Here is a 17,064-nt window from a genome sequence, read left to right on the forward strand (position 1 = left end):
TATCCTCTATTTCAACACCCTATTTGTTTCTCTCAAAGTCCTTATTACTTATTATTTTATTTATTGTTTGTTTTTTGTCTTGTCTCCCTCTCTAGACCTTGGCTCCAACTGTTGAATGAACAAATGAATGAATGAATGAATGAATGAATTGGATGGATGGATGAAACTGCACGCCTGCCGCATGCCAGGCACTCTTCCTACACTGGTGATGCAGCATTCAACGAGACAGATGCCCTCATGGAGCTTATCATCTTGCACACAGAGGCCCTGTGGGAAACTGAAATTGTGGGAGGCTTATGCAAAAACCAAGGGGCCTAGAGGCAGAAAGAAGGGAATGGCATCCCGTAAGCTGAAAGCTAAATCCAGTATAAATATCACAGAAAATCTATTAGTGCTACCAGCTTGGAGGGCAATTGCTTTTTAATATAATAAGATCTTCCTTGGAGGCGATTATGAGGCCCTGATAGGGATCAGGTGACATGTTGAGGTTTTGCAGATGGATTAATTTCTGTTTACATCTAGTTGCTTGCGGCATGGAGTTCTTGGTTTTCAGGGAGAAGGTGGGAGAGAGGGCCTCTGGAGAAAGCAGCCCGGACAGAATCCTTTAGGTGATATTCTAGGGAGCACATCACCTGCTGTTGGTCATAGGGTGAGCCAGAAAGAAAACCAGGGGCACTGGGGAGGGACCTCCACTTGGGAAACACTGGCCCAAATTTGGGTGGGGCTCCCCTTTCCTTCCCTCCCAAACCTCAAGGGTGCCATTGCTGAGGTGGAGGAACTCCCTGGAACAAAATTCTGGGGTTTTAGAGGCAAAGTCACCTGACACACAAAAGAATCGCAGGGCTGAGGGGTAGGGAAAGAAGGAGGGAGGGAAAGAGAAAAGGGTGTTTTTCTCTTACACAGCTCGTCTTAAACGCTGTCTCAAACATCAATACTCTTGTTAATAGATATTCTTCTTCCCTGAGTTTCACACGGAGATAAACTGAGGCCCAGGCACAGTCAAGGACAGACCCAACCACAATAGGGCAGAGTCTGGTTCCTGGCTCACAGCACCGTGACCCAGGGCACACACAGCAAACCCCCAGATCATGACTCTGAAGAGTCCCCGGACAGGGGCTGGTTCACTTTCTCCCAGAGCAGTGAGGTTGCAGCTCACAGGCTCACCGGCCGTGCTTTCCATCTCGAGTGAATCAGGGGTCCTAGAGTGTGTGCCAAAGCCTGCCAGGTACCAAGACCTGGGCACCCCACCAGGACACCTGTGAAACAGGAGCAGTGAGCCTGGGAAGGGTCCAGGGGGCTGTTTTTTTCCCCACCATACGGCAGAAATCAGGGCAGATGCCACCAAGAGGCAACCCTCTGCCCATGCCTCTAAGTTCTAACTTGGCCAGACTCACCCTCAGCATAAACTCACCCTCAACATAAACTCAAACACAATGGGAAAAAAACATCTAAGCCAGTCAATGGTGGCTTATAAGTGGAGTTCCCACACGTCTCTGGTGGCCTGGAACAATCCTGGTTTATGTGAGTCGTGTAGGCAAAATATTAATAATGCCCCCTTTTACTTTAAAACTCTTTTCATTTGGACAACAAATTCTAGGGTCTTCCTACTTGTAATGCACCTGGAAACCCAAATGTTATGGAATCCCCATAGAGATGATGCTATTTTAGAGTATATACACCCACTACTATTAAAACGCCTCACTCCCACCCCCATATTGACGACCCACCACACAAAACTCTCGCTACCCCATACACAACATGCAACCATTAACCTACCACGGTTGCATTATATGTACACGTAAATATTACACACACATAAGAGTATGCACCAGCCACCAGCTATGCTCTTATACTCCTAAATCACCACCTGAGTCTCCCAATCACAGCAAATGGAGCTTCCTCCCTTCCACTGTTTGGGCTTAGACACAACCACACGTATCTTAAAATTGGGGGGAGCACCAGGACAAATGCACACACTCGGATATCCATCCCAGTCAGCTAAGCCTTCAGGGATTGGAAACCAAAAGGCGCTGGTTGCTATAATGGCTACCACCTTGTAAGGACGTGGGTCCGAGTTCGTTAAGGAGCTCTGTGCGGGTGAGCCCTGCTGGCTTTGTGATTAATCATCGTAATAGACAGTCAGCTGGAGGGCTTCCCAGCTGTGCCTCCCGGGACCAGTTCTGGGATCCCCTCTCTATCCACCAGTGAGTAATGCTTTGGTTTATTGGAGACTCTCCTTTCATTCTTTATGGCTTCAATTAAGCGACGGGGAGAATCCATCATGTAACCTTCTTGCCGCACTGCTGAAGACTTCCGGAGGGGAAAATATTTATCGAACCCCAAACCATCAGAGGAGAGTCTGTGGTAAACCTAACAGGAAGCTGGGGTAGCAGGGAGGTGACCAAGGTGGTGGGAAAAGTGGAAGAAAATATTCACACAGAGGTTTCCTGCCTGGACAAGAGCCGCACTGACTAAAATATCTGCTCAGTTCACAAACATCAGGCTGCTTTCCCCTCGTCGCATCTAATCCCACACCCCCAGGAAGCCTTCCACCGAATAACCCAGTCACGTGGACTCCTGGAGCCCAACAGGTTCAAGGTGGCCACAAGGACACAGACCCTGGCGAGAGGTGGTCCTCAACGTGAGGGGCACTGGATGCTCATCCAATGGGCAGTCCCTGGCCTTATAATACCCACGGAAACATGGCACCCAGTCGAAAACCGCCCACACTCGTGAAACCCACAATCGCTGGGTTGATAAGAAGGCCAAAGGACCCATTTTCTGGTTGTAACTACAAATTCCTCCCAACACCAACGACAAGAAATCCTCTCCCAGGTCAATTCATTAGAATCCACAACCTCCTATCCTTGGCCCGGAGATGGCCCTTTCCCTCTCCCTGACCTCTGCCCAGGCAGCCCCGTTGGTAAATGGAGCTGCCTCTTATTCTGCCCTTTAAATTATTCACACCCCAATCTTGGCCACTGGCATTAATCTTTCATTTGCTATTTAGACATCTGATTCCTGGGGCAGGATTGAGAGATGTCACTTGGGAGATCAAGTTGGCCAGAGGGAAGGTCTGAAGGGGGTTGGGGACCTGCAGAGCGACAAGGGCCTGCCTGGAATTAATGGGTTTATCACCCTGTTCCCCATCGCCCAGAGGAGAGGAGCGAGGCACAGGAGACACATATGTGTCTGAAGGAATGAAATCCTAGGTCCACCTGCTTTCTGAGAAGTTTGAGTGTGTGTGCACATGCATGCGTGTGTGAGGACAGGGTGACAGTCACTCAGCCCACATCAGGGCGGGCACTGTAGTAGGCTTGTACCTGCCCTGGTGCAGAGCACAGAGGTACCTGGGCATCTACACAGGAGAGCTGGTAGCTGAGCAAAGAGAATGGGAATCAAATAAAAAGGACACCTATGTGAGCCCCAGGAGACAGTGTGGTCTCCATATGCTAATTCGTAATCAATAAAGGTTATGCTGTCTTGGTCCCCAAGACTTCACTCTAACAGAAGAGAAAAGATGAAATATACCCCTTCTCCTCCCCCTTCTCCTCCATGCTCTACGTTCATTATCTTGGTGAATACCCACAATGATCCCAGCAGGTAGGATTATTAGTATCAATACGTTCATTTTCCAGGTGAGGAAACTGACGCTTGGAAAGGTTAAGTAAGTTGCCCAAGGTCCCGCGGCTAATGAGAGGTCATACAGGGCTCAAGCTAAGGAAGTTTGACTACAGATACTCTCAACCAGTGACTTATGAAGAAATAAATAGATAAACACAATAACTACCAAAGAGCATTGGGAAAAGAGGTTAGAGCTGTGCGGTGTGTACTAGATACGTGTATCAAAATTAAATAAAATTTGAGGTCCAGGTCACACCAGCCACATTTCGAGCCCTCATCGTCAATGTGGCTTGTGGATACTGTGATGGCCAGTGCAGATATGACTACTGCCACCATCACTGGAAGTTCTACTGGACAATAGAGGCTTTAGAGGGTAATTCAAGATGTTGGTGGAATGGAATGCCCTGCAGGAAAAACATCTGGAGGAAGGATTACATCGACTTGTGAGCTGGTCAGATCCAGAAAGGACAAGAAATGGGGCAACAGGAAAGAAGAGAGCAGAGGGAGTGAGACACAGATCAATAGACTTCATTCAATATCACAGAAGGAAGGAATCTCGAGGATTCACATGCCCAACCCCTTCCCATTACAAATAAGCCCAGTGACCACTCGGGAAGCCACTCCCCTGGGGCACACAGTCAATTAAGTCCAGGGCTCTTCCCATCCCACCCAGCCTGTCACCCCAGGTCCTTTCCATCGTCCTCATTCTTGATCCTTCTTGAGACGTGTACTCAAGAGGCGATTTTCATAACGATCTCACACTATTCTGACTCCCAACAGGTAAGTTTTTTTTTTTTTTTTTTTTTGCGGTACGCGGGCCTCTCACTGTTGTGGCCTCTCCCGTTGCAGAGCACAGGCTCCGGACGCACAGGCTCAGCGGCCATGGCTCACGGGGCCTAGCCGCTCCGCGGCATGTGGGACCTTCCCGGACCAGGGCTCAAACCCGTGTCCCCTGCATCGGCAGGCGGACTCTCAACCGCTGCGCCACCAGGGAAGCCCCCAACAGGTCAGTTTTGTTTGGGAGCAATGACTGCCATTATCCCTATGGCTGCACCTTCCCTTCTTGTGATGACACAGGGCTGTTCAAGAATGAAAAGTTGGGCCTTTGTAAAAGGGAAGCCATTGGAAAGATAAATGGCAAACCTGGAGCTTGGGGAGCTGCCAAGAAGGACTCTGTTCTCTGCTCTGTCCCTAGGGTGTGGATCAGGGCACATTGGGAGAAGTCAGTAAACACTTCTCAAGTAAACCAGTGGCTGGTGGGGTGGGTGGACGAATGGATGGACAACACCTGTGTAAAAGTCCTTTGGCCACTTTATAGGCTGGGGCCATAGCCCCCGCAACACCGCACCCCACTGCTATTCATCCAAGCACGGGTCCTTCTCCACAAGCCACAGAAAGGGGAAAGTGCCTCAGAACGTAGAACAAATTCAACTGCAACGCTGAGCCCAATATTAAAGAGTGGGTGTAATCCTACTGATGATATCAGGACAAAGAAGGGGTTTATGTCTCTGCAAAGGAATGCTGCCGGATGCCATTCTGCCTGCACTAGGAATCCACAGACTCTCTCCAGGCTAAGTGCATGACCACTCTACGGGGACCCCTGCTTCCCTTCCGGCCCCAAAGATCATTACCTATCTCACTGTGCGAGGCCAATCCATCCTCCTGACGCCTCACTTACCGACCAGGTCTGTCGGGGAGCCTCTGACAGCCAGAGATGAAGTGGCAGAAGGGGCCCCTCGCCTGAAGGCTCTTGGGCACTGTTTTCTCCACTCCTCAGAGAACCGCATTTGCTCCCCTCTTCACAGGGCCTGCGCTTGGGATCAGGGCTGCCTCCTTTGTCTCTCTAGACCCACGTTCCATGGTGTTCCCTCAAAATACATATTCAGCCATTTAAATGAGTAAACTGTTTTGAAACAAAATGAGAAATCTCAGGATACAGACTCTGTCTGGTAGATAAGGAATGAGGTAATGCTTTAGCTCATAAATTCCTTGAGGGCAGAGATTTTATTTCTGTATCTTTTAAATCTGCATTCCCCACATGCAGGAAAATGCTTGGCATATAATAAACCACCAATATAATGGATGAATGAATAAATGAGAGACAGGGAGAGAGGCTGAGAGAGACCCCAATCAGCACTGACCCTGGTCCTCTGGCTGGTACCCAGTCAGCTACTGTTCCATCCCCAGCAAGGCTAGCCTGTTCCTTGGTCGATGTCTCTTGCTGGGTCCCCTATCTACCTCCTTCAGTTCTGTGGTGAAACTGCTTTCTCTGTAACTGCCTGATTCTCATCCTCTAAAGTCTCTCTTCCTAGGTCATTTTGGTTTACTGGGATCAAATTCCCCTAATCCAGTGTCCCTTGCGTTTAAGACTTTTTGAGCTGATTTATGAGAGATTCTGGGCACTGAAAGGGTCTTAGTGATCATCCGTCATCAAGCACCCAGCCAACTCTGCCCTCTGGTTGGCTGGGTCCTCCTGGACTCCTCTGCAGCCCCGTCACCCATACAGAACCATCCTGCTGCCGTCGGTTTTCTTTTATTATTTTTATTTTACTTTATTTTACTATCTTATTTTATGATCACACCTGTTCTCAGGTCCTAAAGTGACTTGAACCTAAGAAATGTTCTCCTCACTGTCTATCAAGGTTCGTTCATCCTGCCCCAGGGTTCTCCATCCTAAGTGTCTACCCCAGTCCCTTGGACTGCAAAGGCATATTCACCTCAAATTCTTGGAATCCTTACCTAGGAACTGCTCTTTCTTACAGGATGGTGCAATCTGTTCTCTACTATGATGTGAGGGTCAAAGCTTCCTGCTGAACATGCCCCCTTGACCTTCCCAAAGTTCCAGAACCAAGATGGACCAAACCCAGCTTAGCCCTTAAGACCTGGAATAGTCTGCTTCCAACAAAGCACATTGTACCGTAATGGCTTTTTTTTTTTTTTTTGCGGTACATGGGCCTCTCACTGTTGTGGCCTCTCCCGCTGCGGAGCACAGGCTCCGGACGCACAGGCTCAGTGGCCATGGCTCACGGGCCCAGCCGCTCCACGGCATGTGGGATCTTCTTGGACTGGGGCACGAACCCGTGTCCCCTGCATCGGCAGGCGGACTCTCAACCACCGCACCACCAGGGAAGCCCACTGTAATGGCTTTTGTTGTCTGATTGTTTAAGGCCTTTATGGAGGATGCTGATGATAAACGGCTTTGAGAATATGAAGCTTGGCTCAGCACCAGTTCATAGACTCACTATTTTAAAGTCAACAGACTCACTGGGCACAGTTGGGAGAAAAGAGGGGGAAAGCAGGTAGCCCTGCTCTAATTCTGCCTCTAAGACACAGGCAAATGCTCTTGGAAAAATCAACGCTTTTCCTTCCATTGCATAAAGAAAAACGGGTGATGACGAGCAGGTGGAGGAACAGAGGGAAAGGAAAAAGGAGGAAGAGAAAGGTCGGGAAGGGGAGGGAGAGAAGCAAGGAGGAGGTTTGTACTGGTGTTTCTATCCTCTGTACATACTTCCCCTTCGTTTCCTCCACGCCTGATTTCTGCTGTTTTAATGGCTGGGGCCAGTGATCTGTTCCCATCGATCGCTACTGATGTTTTTCAATTATATCTGTGACACTTCGGGCAATATGTTTGTAAACACAAAGCCTTCTCAGATCTTGCCTCTTGTCACCTTGCACAAGAGCCGTCCTTCGTCACTCTCATATCAGCTGTCATTCGAAGGGGTCAGGAAGGGAGCTCCGCGTCCTTGGTCCTGGGCCTTGCTTGCTCTTCTCTTTATGCCAAAGAGCAAACATTCCTCGTTCATTGCCCTCTGGGAAAATGGAAACCTCCCTCTTCAAGTGGGAGAAATATTGGGCGGAAACAAGGAAACAGCCCTACCTGGGGTCGGGCGTCGCATCTTGGCCAGCTTGGACCACAGTGTTCTGGGGGAGGAAGATGTAGCAGGGAATCCTGCACCCACCTTGCTTGAACCTGGGCTTCGGGAACAGACAACCACACCCTGAGCAGACATAGCTCAGAGACACTCATCCAAATTCTATCCCCGATATCCAGGTGAACAGCAGTAAATTTCCTAGGTTCACCTAGACCGGTAGCTTTCTTACATTGTGAACAAAGACCCATAAATAAGAGAAACAGTTCCCATCGTGACTGAGTGCACATATGCCTACTTAACTGAAATAAAAGCTTAAGGAAAGAAAAAAATGTTTCACGAGAAAAATCACCTTACAACAAGTGATGCACTCTGATATTTTCTGCCCGTTCTTCTAGTCTTTTTTTTTAACCTTTAATGCTGACCATCACGTTCCACTAAGTTGACTCATGACTGAGTTGTGGGTTGTGATCCCACAACGCACAACTAGTCTAGTTTGAAAAAATACTGGACTAGACCGGGGTCAACAAACTTCTCGGTAAAAGCCAGGTGAGAAATATTTTCAGCTTTGCAGGCCATATTACCTGCCACAACTCCTCACTTTTGCTGTTGCAGCAGAAAAGCAGCCACAGACAATGAGTAAACAGACAAGTGTGCCTGTGTTCCAATACCACTTTCCTTACGTACACTATAATTCAAATTTCATATAATTTTCACGTGTCATGAAGTATCGTTCTTCTTTTGATTTTTTAAAAACCATTAACTAATGTAAAAACCATTCTTAGCTTGTGGGCTGTACAAAATGAGGGAGTGGTCCAGATTTGGCCTGTGGGCCGTAGTTTGCCAGCCCCCAGCGTACATGATGTCCACCAGCGCTTGGGGTGAGTCTGCCAATCCTCTCCAAGGGTTCAGGCATCCATGCAACGCCACGCCACAGCCGCCCCTAGTCAGGGTCAAGCCCATGTTGATCTTGTGCCTCTGTGTGAGCATCTGAGCTCTAACATATTCAATGAATGGTCACGGTTCCCCTGAACACTTTTCTCAGAGAGAGAGAGAGTGTTTCCTCCGTCACGGGTTTCTCACGCTGTCTTGAAGCATCTCTTTGCTCACTTATCTTCTCCGTGAGACTGTGAGCCAGTAGATCCCAGAAGCTGCGGGTCCAGGGGAGGGCAGGAAAGCCTCTGTTCTTTCCGAGCCTTTTCTTGGCTCATGGAGGCAACCTACTCAGGAACTCATTCCCAGCTTCTCCACTCTCGGGCTTCAGCGGACCTCAGCCCCACCAGCTAATCTAAAGCCACAGGGGCCCCAGGCGTCCCCCAGATGCCCCAGCACAACAAAAGGCTCTTCACTTCCACGTACCTGAGTAGGAATGAGAACATTCCCTTTTTTTTTACACTATGGTAAAATGCACATAACATTAAAATTTACCACCTTAACCCTTTTTAAGTGTAGAGTTCACTAGCAATAAGCAGACTCACACTGTTGTACAACCAATCTCTAGAACTTTTTTCATCTTGCAGAACTGAAACTGGACCCATTAAACAATTCCCCATTCTCCCCCACCGCACCGCCCCCCATCTCCTGTAAACCACCATTCTGACTCCTGTCTCCCTGGATTGACTACTCTAGGTGTCATATAAGTGGAATCAAACAGTATTTGTTCGTTTATGACTGGCCTATTTCACTTAGCGTAATGTCCTCAAGGTTCACCCGTGTCATAGCACATGTCAGAGTTTCCTTCCTTCTTCAAGTTGAATAAGACAACACTTGATTTTAAAACATGGGTCTCCAAATTTTCCTAGGAAGTGAGAGCATAGCTGGGCCTTTCCCAGATTTAATACAAATTTCAAGACAAACTCTCTTCATATTTCCCCCCAGCAATATCGAGGTTGGATGCCACGCCATATCTCACGTCATGACTCTGTTCTTAGAACACTCCCTGGTCTGATTCACCCTCTCACTCATATTTAGTGTGCTGGCAGGGAGAGAGAGCAGCCTTTATTTGGGGCTGAAATTCCCAGATTTAAATCTCAGCTGCTTCTTCGCCATATTAGCTAAACGTTCTGACCAGAACTTCATCTGTAAGATGGAAACACCCACCTTGTATGTGATGATGTTGTAAAAAAATGAGATGAAAAGCAAATTATCTAACACAAAGCTTAGAACTTAGTACTCAAAACTATAACTATTATTAGCCCAATTAATCATTTCCAGGGTCACAGTCTGGTTCCTAATATCCCAAATGAACCCTGGAGATCCTCCAGGAGAATCCCAGAACCTCTTTTTTGAGATGCCAAGTGAGTTGCTACAAAAAGTACCGTAGTCGGAGCCTGGGACTCAGGTGTCAAATATGCCACTGCTTTCCTGTGACCTGGGCAAGCCATCGTCTTTCTATCCCCCAGCCTCTTTCTCTGTGAAGTTTAACAAATAAAGCCTCTAAAATCTTTCTCACAATGAGGCAATGTCTTCAAAGGGCTCCGAGCTTTTCCTAGGGAGGTCATTGTCAAATGTGTACCTGTGGTTACAACAAATGCTAATACTTTGGGAACTAATTCACCCAGTTGGTCCCTGAATGCTTTGAGTCTTCACTCTATGCCACGACCCATCCAAGGGGCTGGGAAACAAGGATGAGCTAGCTAGTGACCCCAGTACCCGTCGACATGCATGGCTGTGCACATGTGTGATCCAGAGACTGTGACTTATGTAGAACAACGGGTGCCTTATCCAGACCAAACTGATCACCCACCTCAGAGAGGAGGAAGGGGAGAAAGTTAACATCTATTGGGGATCTATTGTGTTCTACCAGGTATTCTACACCCACAGTGACATTTAATCCTTCTCATGTATGAGCACATAGAAAGAAGCACAGTGAGGATATGCAATTAGCCCAAATTCACACATCTGGTATCTCGTAAAGCTGAGATCAAAAACAGGTTTGTCTGCCTCCAAAATCTATAAAGTTTCCACTCTTCCAAACAGCCATTCTAATGAGAACCAATCCTAAATGTCCATCATAAATCCATCCAGAGATGGATTCACACTAGTGCTATCTAATGACCTGGCTCTCGTTCCCTTTCTGTCTCCTTTATGGCTCAAGCTAATTAGTGATGTGCTCAGTCCAACATCCAGTGGCCAATTTATGGTCCACTGGGTTCGCAGAGGGAAGGGAAGTAGCATTCATTGAGCGCTTTCCAAGACCCCGGCCCTGTTCCAGGAACTCCTGGCCACACATTAGCTCTCTTAATCTTCATAATAACCCTGTAAAGTGGGTAATTACCCCACTGGACAGAGGGTCAGAAAGGTTAAGTAACTCTAGACAACCCAGAAGGTGGATGGACAGACAAGGTGGTCCAGCACCGCGGGAAACCTCTGAAGGTGAGACCCTCAGGCAAACCCTCCCATAGCCGAGGGCACCAAGCCTCCCTGCCTCGTCAGCCTCGGAGACCCAGGGAAAAGGAAAGTGGGTCATTTATCATTCCTGTCCCTCCAGCCCCTTGAGGTGGCTCAGATTGGTTACACAAGGCCTGAGCTGCGTTCATCCTCTCTAGCCTCCCAAGTGGGCATGACGGAATTATCCAAGAAGGGTAAGTCAGATGGTAAAAGCTGCCCTCCAGAGGGCTGCACGTTTCCAGCACTGTACTAGATACTTTGCATCCATGATCTCAATTGTTTTTTGGGGTTTTTTTTTTGCGGTACGCGGGCCTCTCACTGTTGTGGCCTCTCCCGCTGCGGAGCACAGGCTCTGGACGCGCAGGCTCAGCGGCCATGGCTCACGGGCCCAGCCGCTCTGCGGCATGTGGGATCTTCCCGGACCGGGGCAGGAACCCGTGTCCCCTGCATCGGCAGGCAGACTCTCAACCACTGCGCCACCAGGGAAGCCCTCAATTCATTTTTATAACAGTAATACCAAGTCTTTATTTCCACTTTGCACAATTTGTGTATTATTTTATTTGATTGCTGCCAACAGACCAGAGCTTACAAAGCGATTCTCCCGAGCTCACCCAGTTGGGAAGTGTAAAGCCAGGATTCAGACCCTGCTCACCCAGCCTATCCAATCTGTCCTCTGCCACAAACACACTGCAGGGGCAGCCCCACCCTCCATTTGACTGATGGGTAAAACTGAGTCCATAAGCAGAGCAGGGCAGTGGTTGCAGACTCGGGGCTAGACAGTCCCAGTCACACTTCTATCTGGCTTTCCTAGAGATGGTAATGGAGCCAAAGAGAGGAGGTGAGCTGGGAGAAAGCCTTGATAAAAGCTAATGTTGAAAAATAAAACTGAGTAATCTATTTAATTGTTCATCACTCCTCCCTTCTGCAATAGCACAGCATTTTAAACAATTCTACTCCTCCCTGAAATGATCCAGTAACAAAATATCTGATTGTGACGGGTCCCCCCTCCCGCCTTCTCGGCTGCTGGATGTTTTCTGTTTATCCCGGTTCTGTGTCTTCGTAATTGTGTTATTCACATAGCAACGCACGGGGATGGAAGGACTAGAGCCAGCAGCGCCTGCACCAAGGGGATAACGGGACGTCCCTCCAGGAGGGTGCACCGCTCTCCCCTGGACCCCCCAGGCCACGGGGAGCAACACCCACGGCGACCCCCTGGGCTGCACTGCCCCGGACCGTCTCCTGAGCACGCCCTTTAGCCAAGCAAGGAGCCAAGCGTTTGTGAGGACACCACACGCCTGGGCTCTGCCCCCTTTAGGTTCAACTTGGAACTGTTCTTGGAATAAACAGCCTACCCGCAAATGGCACATTCTGCCAACATGTGGTTTAGCAGCTGCCAAGCTCTGTGCTAGGGCTGTGGCCTGGCCAGGGTGCGAGTCCTGCTTGGGTTAGCCCTCCACGTACCCGCCCCACCCATCCATCCTCCTTGGAAGCCACTGTGAAGGCATCTCTCAGGCCCACCTTAGGGCCCGGTGTCTTGCACCAGGTGAGCGAACCACTACAGCCCCTGCCCTTCCCTGGCCACCCTCTCCACATCCCCTTCCCAAGGAAGCCGTCCGGAACGCAGAAAACCTTTCTCCCCGACCCGCACCGCCCCCCCCACCCCGCCCCCGCTGCCAAACCCATAAAAGGGCTGGCGCCGGGCCCCTGTCCTTGGAGGCTGCGCAAACGCTCGGGTTGTGTTGGTCTCTTCTGTGCCTCCCCAGTGCCAAGATAATAAAGTGGGAGAGTTCTTCTCCTCCTTCCAAAGTGCAGACCAATTCTCATTTTTTAAAATTACCATTGGAGAACTACACCTAATTAGCCATTTTAAAGGAAAGCTTTTTTTTAAAAAAAAAAAAAGTCATAAATTTCTAACTGGCCACAGCTTGGAGCCACACTTTTAAAGCTAATTGTGTGTTTCTGGTACTAACAGGGGAACTGGTAAGTTAGAAGCGGATTTTATGACCTGGGTGGGAAAGAGGAGGGACACAGAGGTCTGACCCGGGCCGGGAGGGTTAATTTCTATTTATTGGAATGCGTGGGCCTCTCTTCATTCCCCCTCTCCCTCCTCTTCAACATCCCCACCTCAAGTCCTGCCTTGGTCAGGGGTACCTGCCTTTCAGCTGAATGAGAGGCAGGCCAGCAGGCGGACACCCAGCCAGGCATGGATACAAGGAGGTAGAAAGGGAAGAGAAAAAGGGAGAGGAGAGGGATGCTGGAAGGAACAGAAAAGACAGGAGCCACGGGCAGGTTCCAGGAGCCTGTTTCTCACTTGCGCCCTCCCATTAAACACCGCATCGTGTGCTGGGTGGGACCTGGGCAGCCCGTTCCAAACTGGAGGCCGATGGGGCCTCTGCAGCCCTTTGGCTCCCTGCAGGCAAATCCTGCCCGGTGGCCCCCAACTGCCTGGCCCTGAATCTGAGAACACACTTCATAACATGCAGGCGAGAGGTTCTGAGGTGCCTCTTTCAGGGGGAAGGCAGGACAGTGGGGTTCTGGTTCCTGGCGGAGGGGCAAGAAGGCCTCCCCACCAGAGGGGAGGCTGTGTACAAACGGGGTTGAAGAAAGAAGGGAGGCCAAGGAAAAGAGTGACCCCTCCCAGTGCCCCCAATTCTCCTGCAGCACCACCCGCCAGCGCCAGCCCATCGCCGGCCTTCCACTGTCCCGCAGTGACACCCAGGAGAGCTGCCAGCCAAGGGGGTGAGAGCGGGGCCCCCCTCGCCTGGGGCACCGCTCCTCGGGCTGGGCCGTGGGGCAGAAGCTAAGGGAAGAATGGGGCTCCCCGACCCCTGACCCCACGGTGAGGTCCACACGTGTGGCCAGTGTCATGTGTGCCTGACCCTGGGTGTGACCTCCTCGCTGGTGGAGCAGAAGCAGGTGTCTGAGTTTTATTAATGGAAGAAGTGAGGCTCGGACATGAGAAACCATTTGCTCCAGTGGCAGATCCGTACGTCTGCCTCAGCCCTTGTAACGCTATTCTTCCCTCGTGAACACCCTGGCTCCTATATGTTAAAGGAGATCACAGAGAAATCACACCCAGGCTGGAACCGTGCTCTGGAAAGCCTACAGCCTGCGCTCTCAAGGGGACAAGAGCATCCCCAGGAGGGTGAAAATGGAGGGCAAACAACCCTCTTGGATATTACAACGGTCTGTGGCCCTCTGAAGCTCAAATTCTCATACCTTAGCATACCTTCGCATTTGGAAGAATTGTAAATTAGTTTACTTTTTCTTCTAGTGGAGGAAGGTGATAAGGAGAAAAAGGTTGAGAAATGCTGGCCTAGGCAGGGGCCACCCAGGCTGGATCCACCGATGCCCACCCAGCCCCCCGGGGATCAACCTCAGCTGGCTGAACGGGAAATGGGGCACAGGAGCGGGCTCTGCTCGGAGACCCATCAGGGAACCCTAGATGTCCCGACAAAGGCAATCCCGAGCTTTAGAGATGCCAGCAGTCTTGGGGATTGAAGCAGTACCAGGTGGGCCAACTGCGGGAGATGCTGCAACGCTATGTGTTCTGCCAGGTCAGAGGAAAGAGCTTCCAGAACACAGAATGCCCTGGGACCTCTTCCCACCCCTCGCCCCAGACCTTGAGCCTTAAGAGAGATGGGGTAGTAGCTGGACTGGCCAGGTGGCCTGCTGGGGCAGGAATGGAGTGTGGGACTAAGAGGATTCGGGGCCTTGAACATGGCCAGTGGAGCCTAGGTGCTCGGGGTGGAGGACTGAGGGGGAGGGAGGGACTTTGGGTTCCCAGCACTCCATGGGCACCCCTCACACACCCCCTTTCCCCTCTCTCTGGCTCCAGAGGCTGGAAAAGAATAAGGGGGGTGGGGAGAGAGACAGACAGAGAGAGAGAGAGAGAGAGAGAGAGAGAGAGAGAGAGAGAGTGCCAGCCAAAGGAAGGACACCTTGCCTCCCGCCCCACCCTCACACGCACCAGTGACGGTTCCTCGGGTCCCCACCCCACCCAAAGTGACCCTGGGCTGAATCCTCCAAGCAAGTGGTACAGCTTCCGCCTGACCAGTCTCTGCCTCAGTGGGCAGCTTCGGTCTGGTGGGAAGAGCTTGGAATCGGGCATACTTGGCTTCAAGTATGGTGTCGACATCATGGCACCTGGAAAGTCAGGGTCCCAGGGATGGGCTCTACCTGTCTCCATCTTCTGTGCCCAACGCCTCCTCTAGTACCTGTCACACACGGGTGCTTCGACCGTTTGTGACATCATTTACTCCTTCTTTTCCCAATAGGAAAAGGGGCATCGCTGTCTCCCCTCCCTCAGAGGGGCTCTGTGAACGTTAACAGACATGGCGCTGATGACCTGCCAGGGCGGGCATCTCTTCAAGCACCAGGCAGGGCGGGCGGCTCTGCCGCATCCAGCTCGTCTGCCCTTTCTAGAAACTCAGCACTTTTACTGGAAGCCGTCTCATTTTGTTTCTGCAGGCAGGTGAGGAGAGGAATCAGGGAGGGGAGGAGGTCATGGTCGCAGACTAGGTTGCACACCTTAAGGAAGACCGGGGGGCGGAGAGATGCCCCAGATGCTCCCCCGCTAATACGTGCTGTCCTCTGCCTGGTCCCGCAAGGCGCTGTGCAGCCGGGGAACACATTCCTAACAGCAGGTCCTGCAGGAAGCATTTATTTGGGTCCCTTTCCTGGGGTTCTGGCCCAAAGAAGGGGGCACCCCGGCTGCTCCCCCCAGGAGACACTACCAAGAGCCCCAACTCACCCACCTGGGCCCAAATCAGCAGGAAGCCCCCCATTCTCCCTCCACAGGCCCTCGCTGGCTTTCTGGGGGTGATGGATGGCTCGAGTTGCTTTTTTTTTTTTTTTTTTTTTTTTTGTCAAGAAAGCACAAACAATTCGAAGCCGCAAGGGAAGGGCCCTGCTCCCTGCTGACTGGCAGAATCCCCAGGGAGCCCTACCAGCATCACAGAGGCAGCCGAGAAAGGGCAAACAGCCGGTCTGTGGAGCCGGGAGCAGCAGGGAGGGTTGTCATTTGTGAATGATTAAACCAAAGCTCCCAGCCCCTCAGTAAACGCTTCTTCTTGCCACTCCCACCCCCAGACACAGGGGCCCGTGAGGGGCGGCCCTCTCTGCCCCCACCCTGGGCCCACCCCCTCAGATGAGGCCTCCAGTGCACGGCCTGGCCCCGGCCAGCCGGCCGCCAGCTCCTTGCCTGCTTCCCCACTCCATTCCGGTCTGCAATTGTTTCCAGCCAGTTTAGGAAACAGCTTCAGAGAACAATTAGAAAAGATAACGAGGATGAATTACATAATTACAGTCCGCCTAGATCTCGGGTGCTTCAAAAAAAGGCTACACTGAGTCCAAACAGGGATCAATGTAAGGAAAAAGATGGTGGTCCTGGTGAGCGGTGGGCGCACAAGGACTGGGACCCTGGGCGGGGGAGCAGCCAGGGAGCTCCTGTGTCCGCCCGCTGGCCAAGCTGGTGCCCTCATGGCTCCCCAGGCTAAAGCCTCAGAAGACAAGTCTGGGAGGCCCAGAGCTACCCTCATGCAGTGCAGACCACTGGACAGAAAAGGGCTCGTAGACCAAAGAAGTGTAACCACCTGTGAGGACGATGGGCCCTTAGAGAACATGCAGCCCAAACTTTTTTTTTTTTTTTACATGTTTATGGGAGTATCATCGCTTTACAATGTTGTGTTAATTTCTGCTGTATAACAAAGTGAATCAGCTATATGCATAGGCATATCCCCATATCCCCTCCCTCTTGTGTCTCCCTCCCACCCTCCCTATCCCACCCCTCTAGGTGGGCACAAAGCACTGAGCGGATCTCCCTGTGCTATGCAGCTGCTTCCCACTAGCTATCTGTTTTACATTTGGTAGTGTATATATGTCCATGCCACTCTCTCACTTTGTCCCAGCTTACCCTTCCCCCTCCCCATGTCCTCAAGTCCGTTCTCTACGTCTGTGTCTTTATTCCCGTCCTGCCCCTAGGTTCATCAGAACCCTTTTTTTTTTTAGATTCCATATATATATATATATATATATATATATGTATCTGTGTGTGTGTGTGTGTGTTAGCATACGGTATTTGTTTTTCTCTTTCTGACTTACTTCACTCTGTATGACAGACTCTAGGTCCATCCACCTCACTACAAATAACTCAATTTCGCTTCTTTTTACGCCTGAGTAA

At 50.6% G+C, this 17,064-nt stretch overlaps 1 protein-coding gene across 4 annotated transcripts in view; it reads right to left on the bottom strand.

Moving 5' to 3' along the window:
- Positions 1-17,064, bottom strand: part of PLXNA4 (plexin A4) — a 371,857-nt gene that overhangs the window by 280,637 nt on the left and 74,156 nt on the right. The window contains exon 4 of one of the 4 annotated variants that reach the window (XM_065884182.1): positions 12,087-12,105. The exons of the other annotated variants lie outside the window; for them this stretch is intronic. Within the exon in view, the coding sequence (XP_065740254.1) occupies positions 12,087-12,105 (19 nt within the window). The remainder of the gene's footprint in view (positions 1-12,086; positions 12,106-17,064) is intronic. 4 annotated transcript variants of the gene reach the window in all.

Source organism: Phocoena phocoena, chromosome 9 (assembly GCF_963924675.1).
Source record: "Phocoena phocoena chromosome 9, mPhoPho1.1, whole genome shotgun sequence".
Lineage (NCBI taxonomy): Eukaryota > Metazoa > Chordata > Mammalia > Artiodactyla > Phocoenidae > Phocoena > Phocoena phocoena.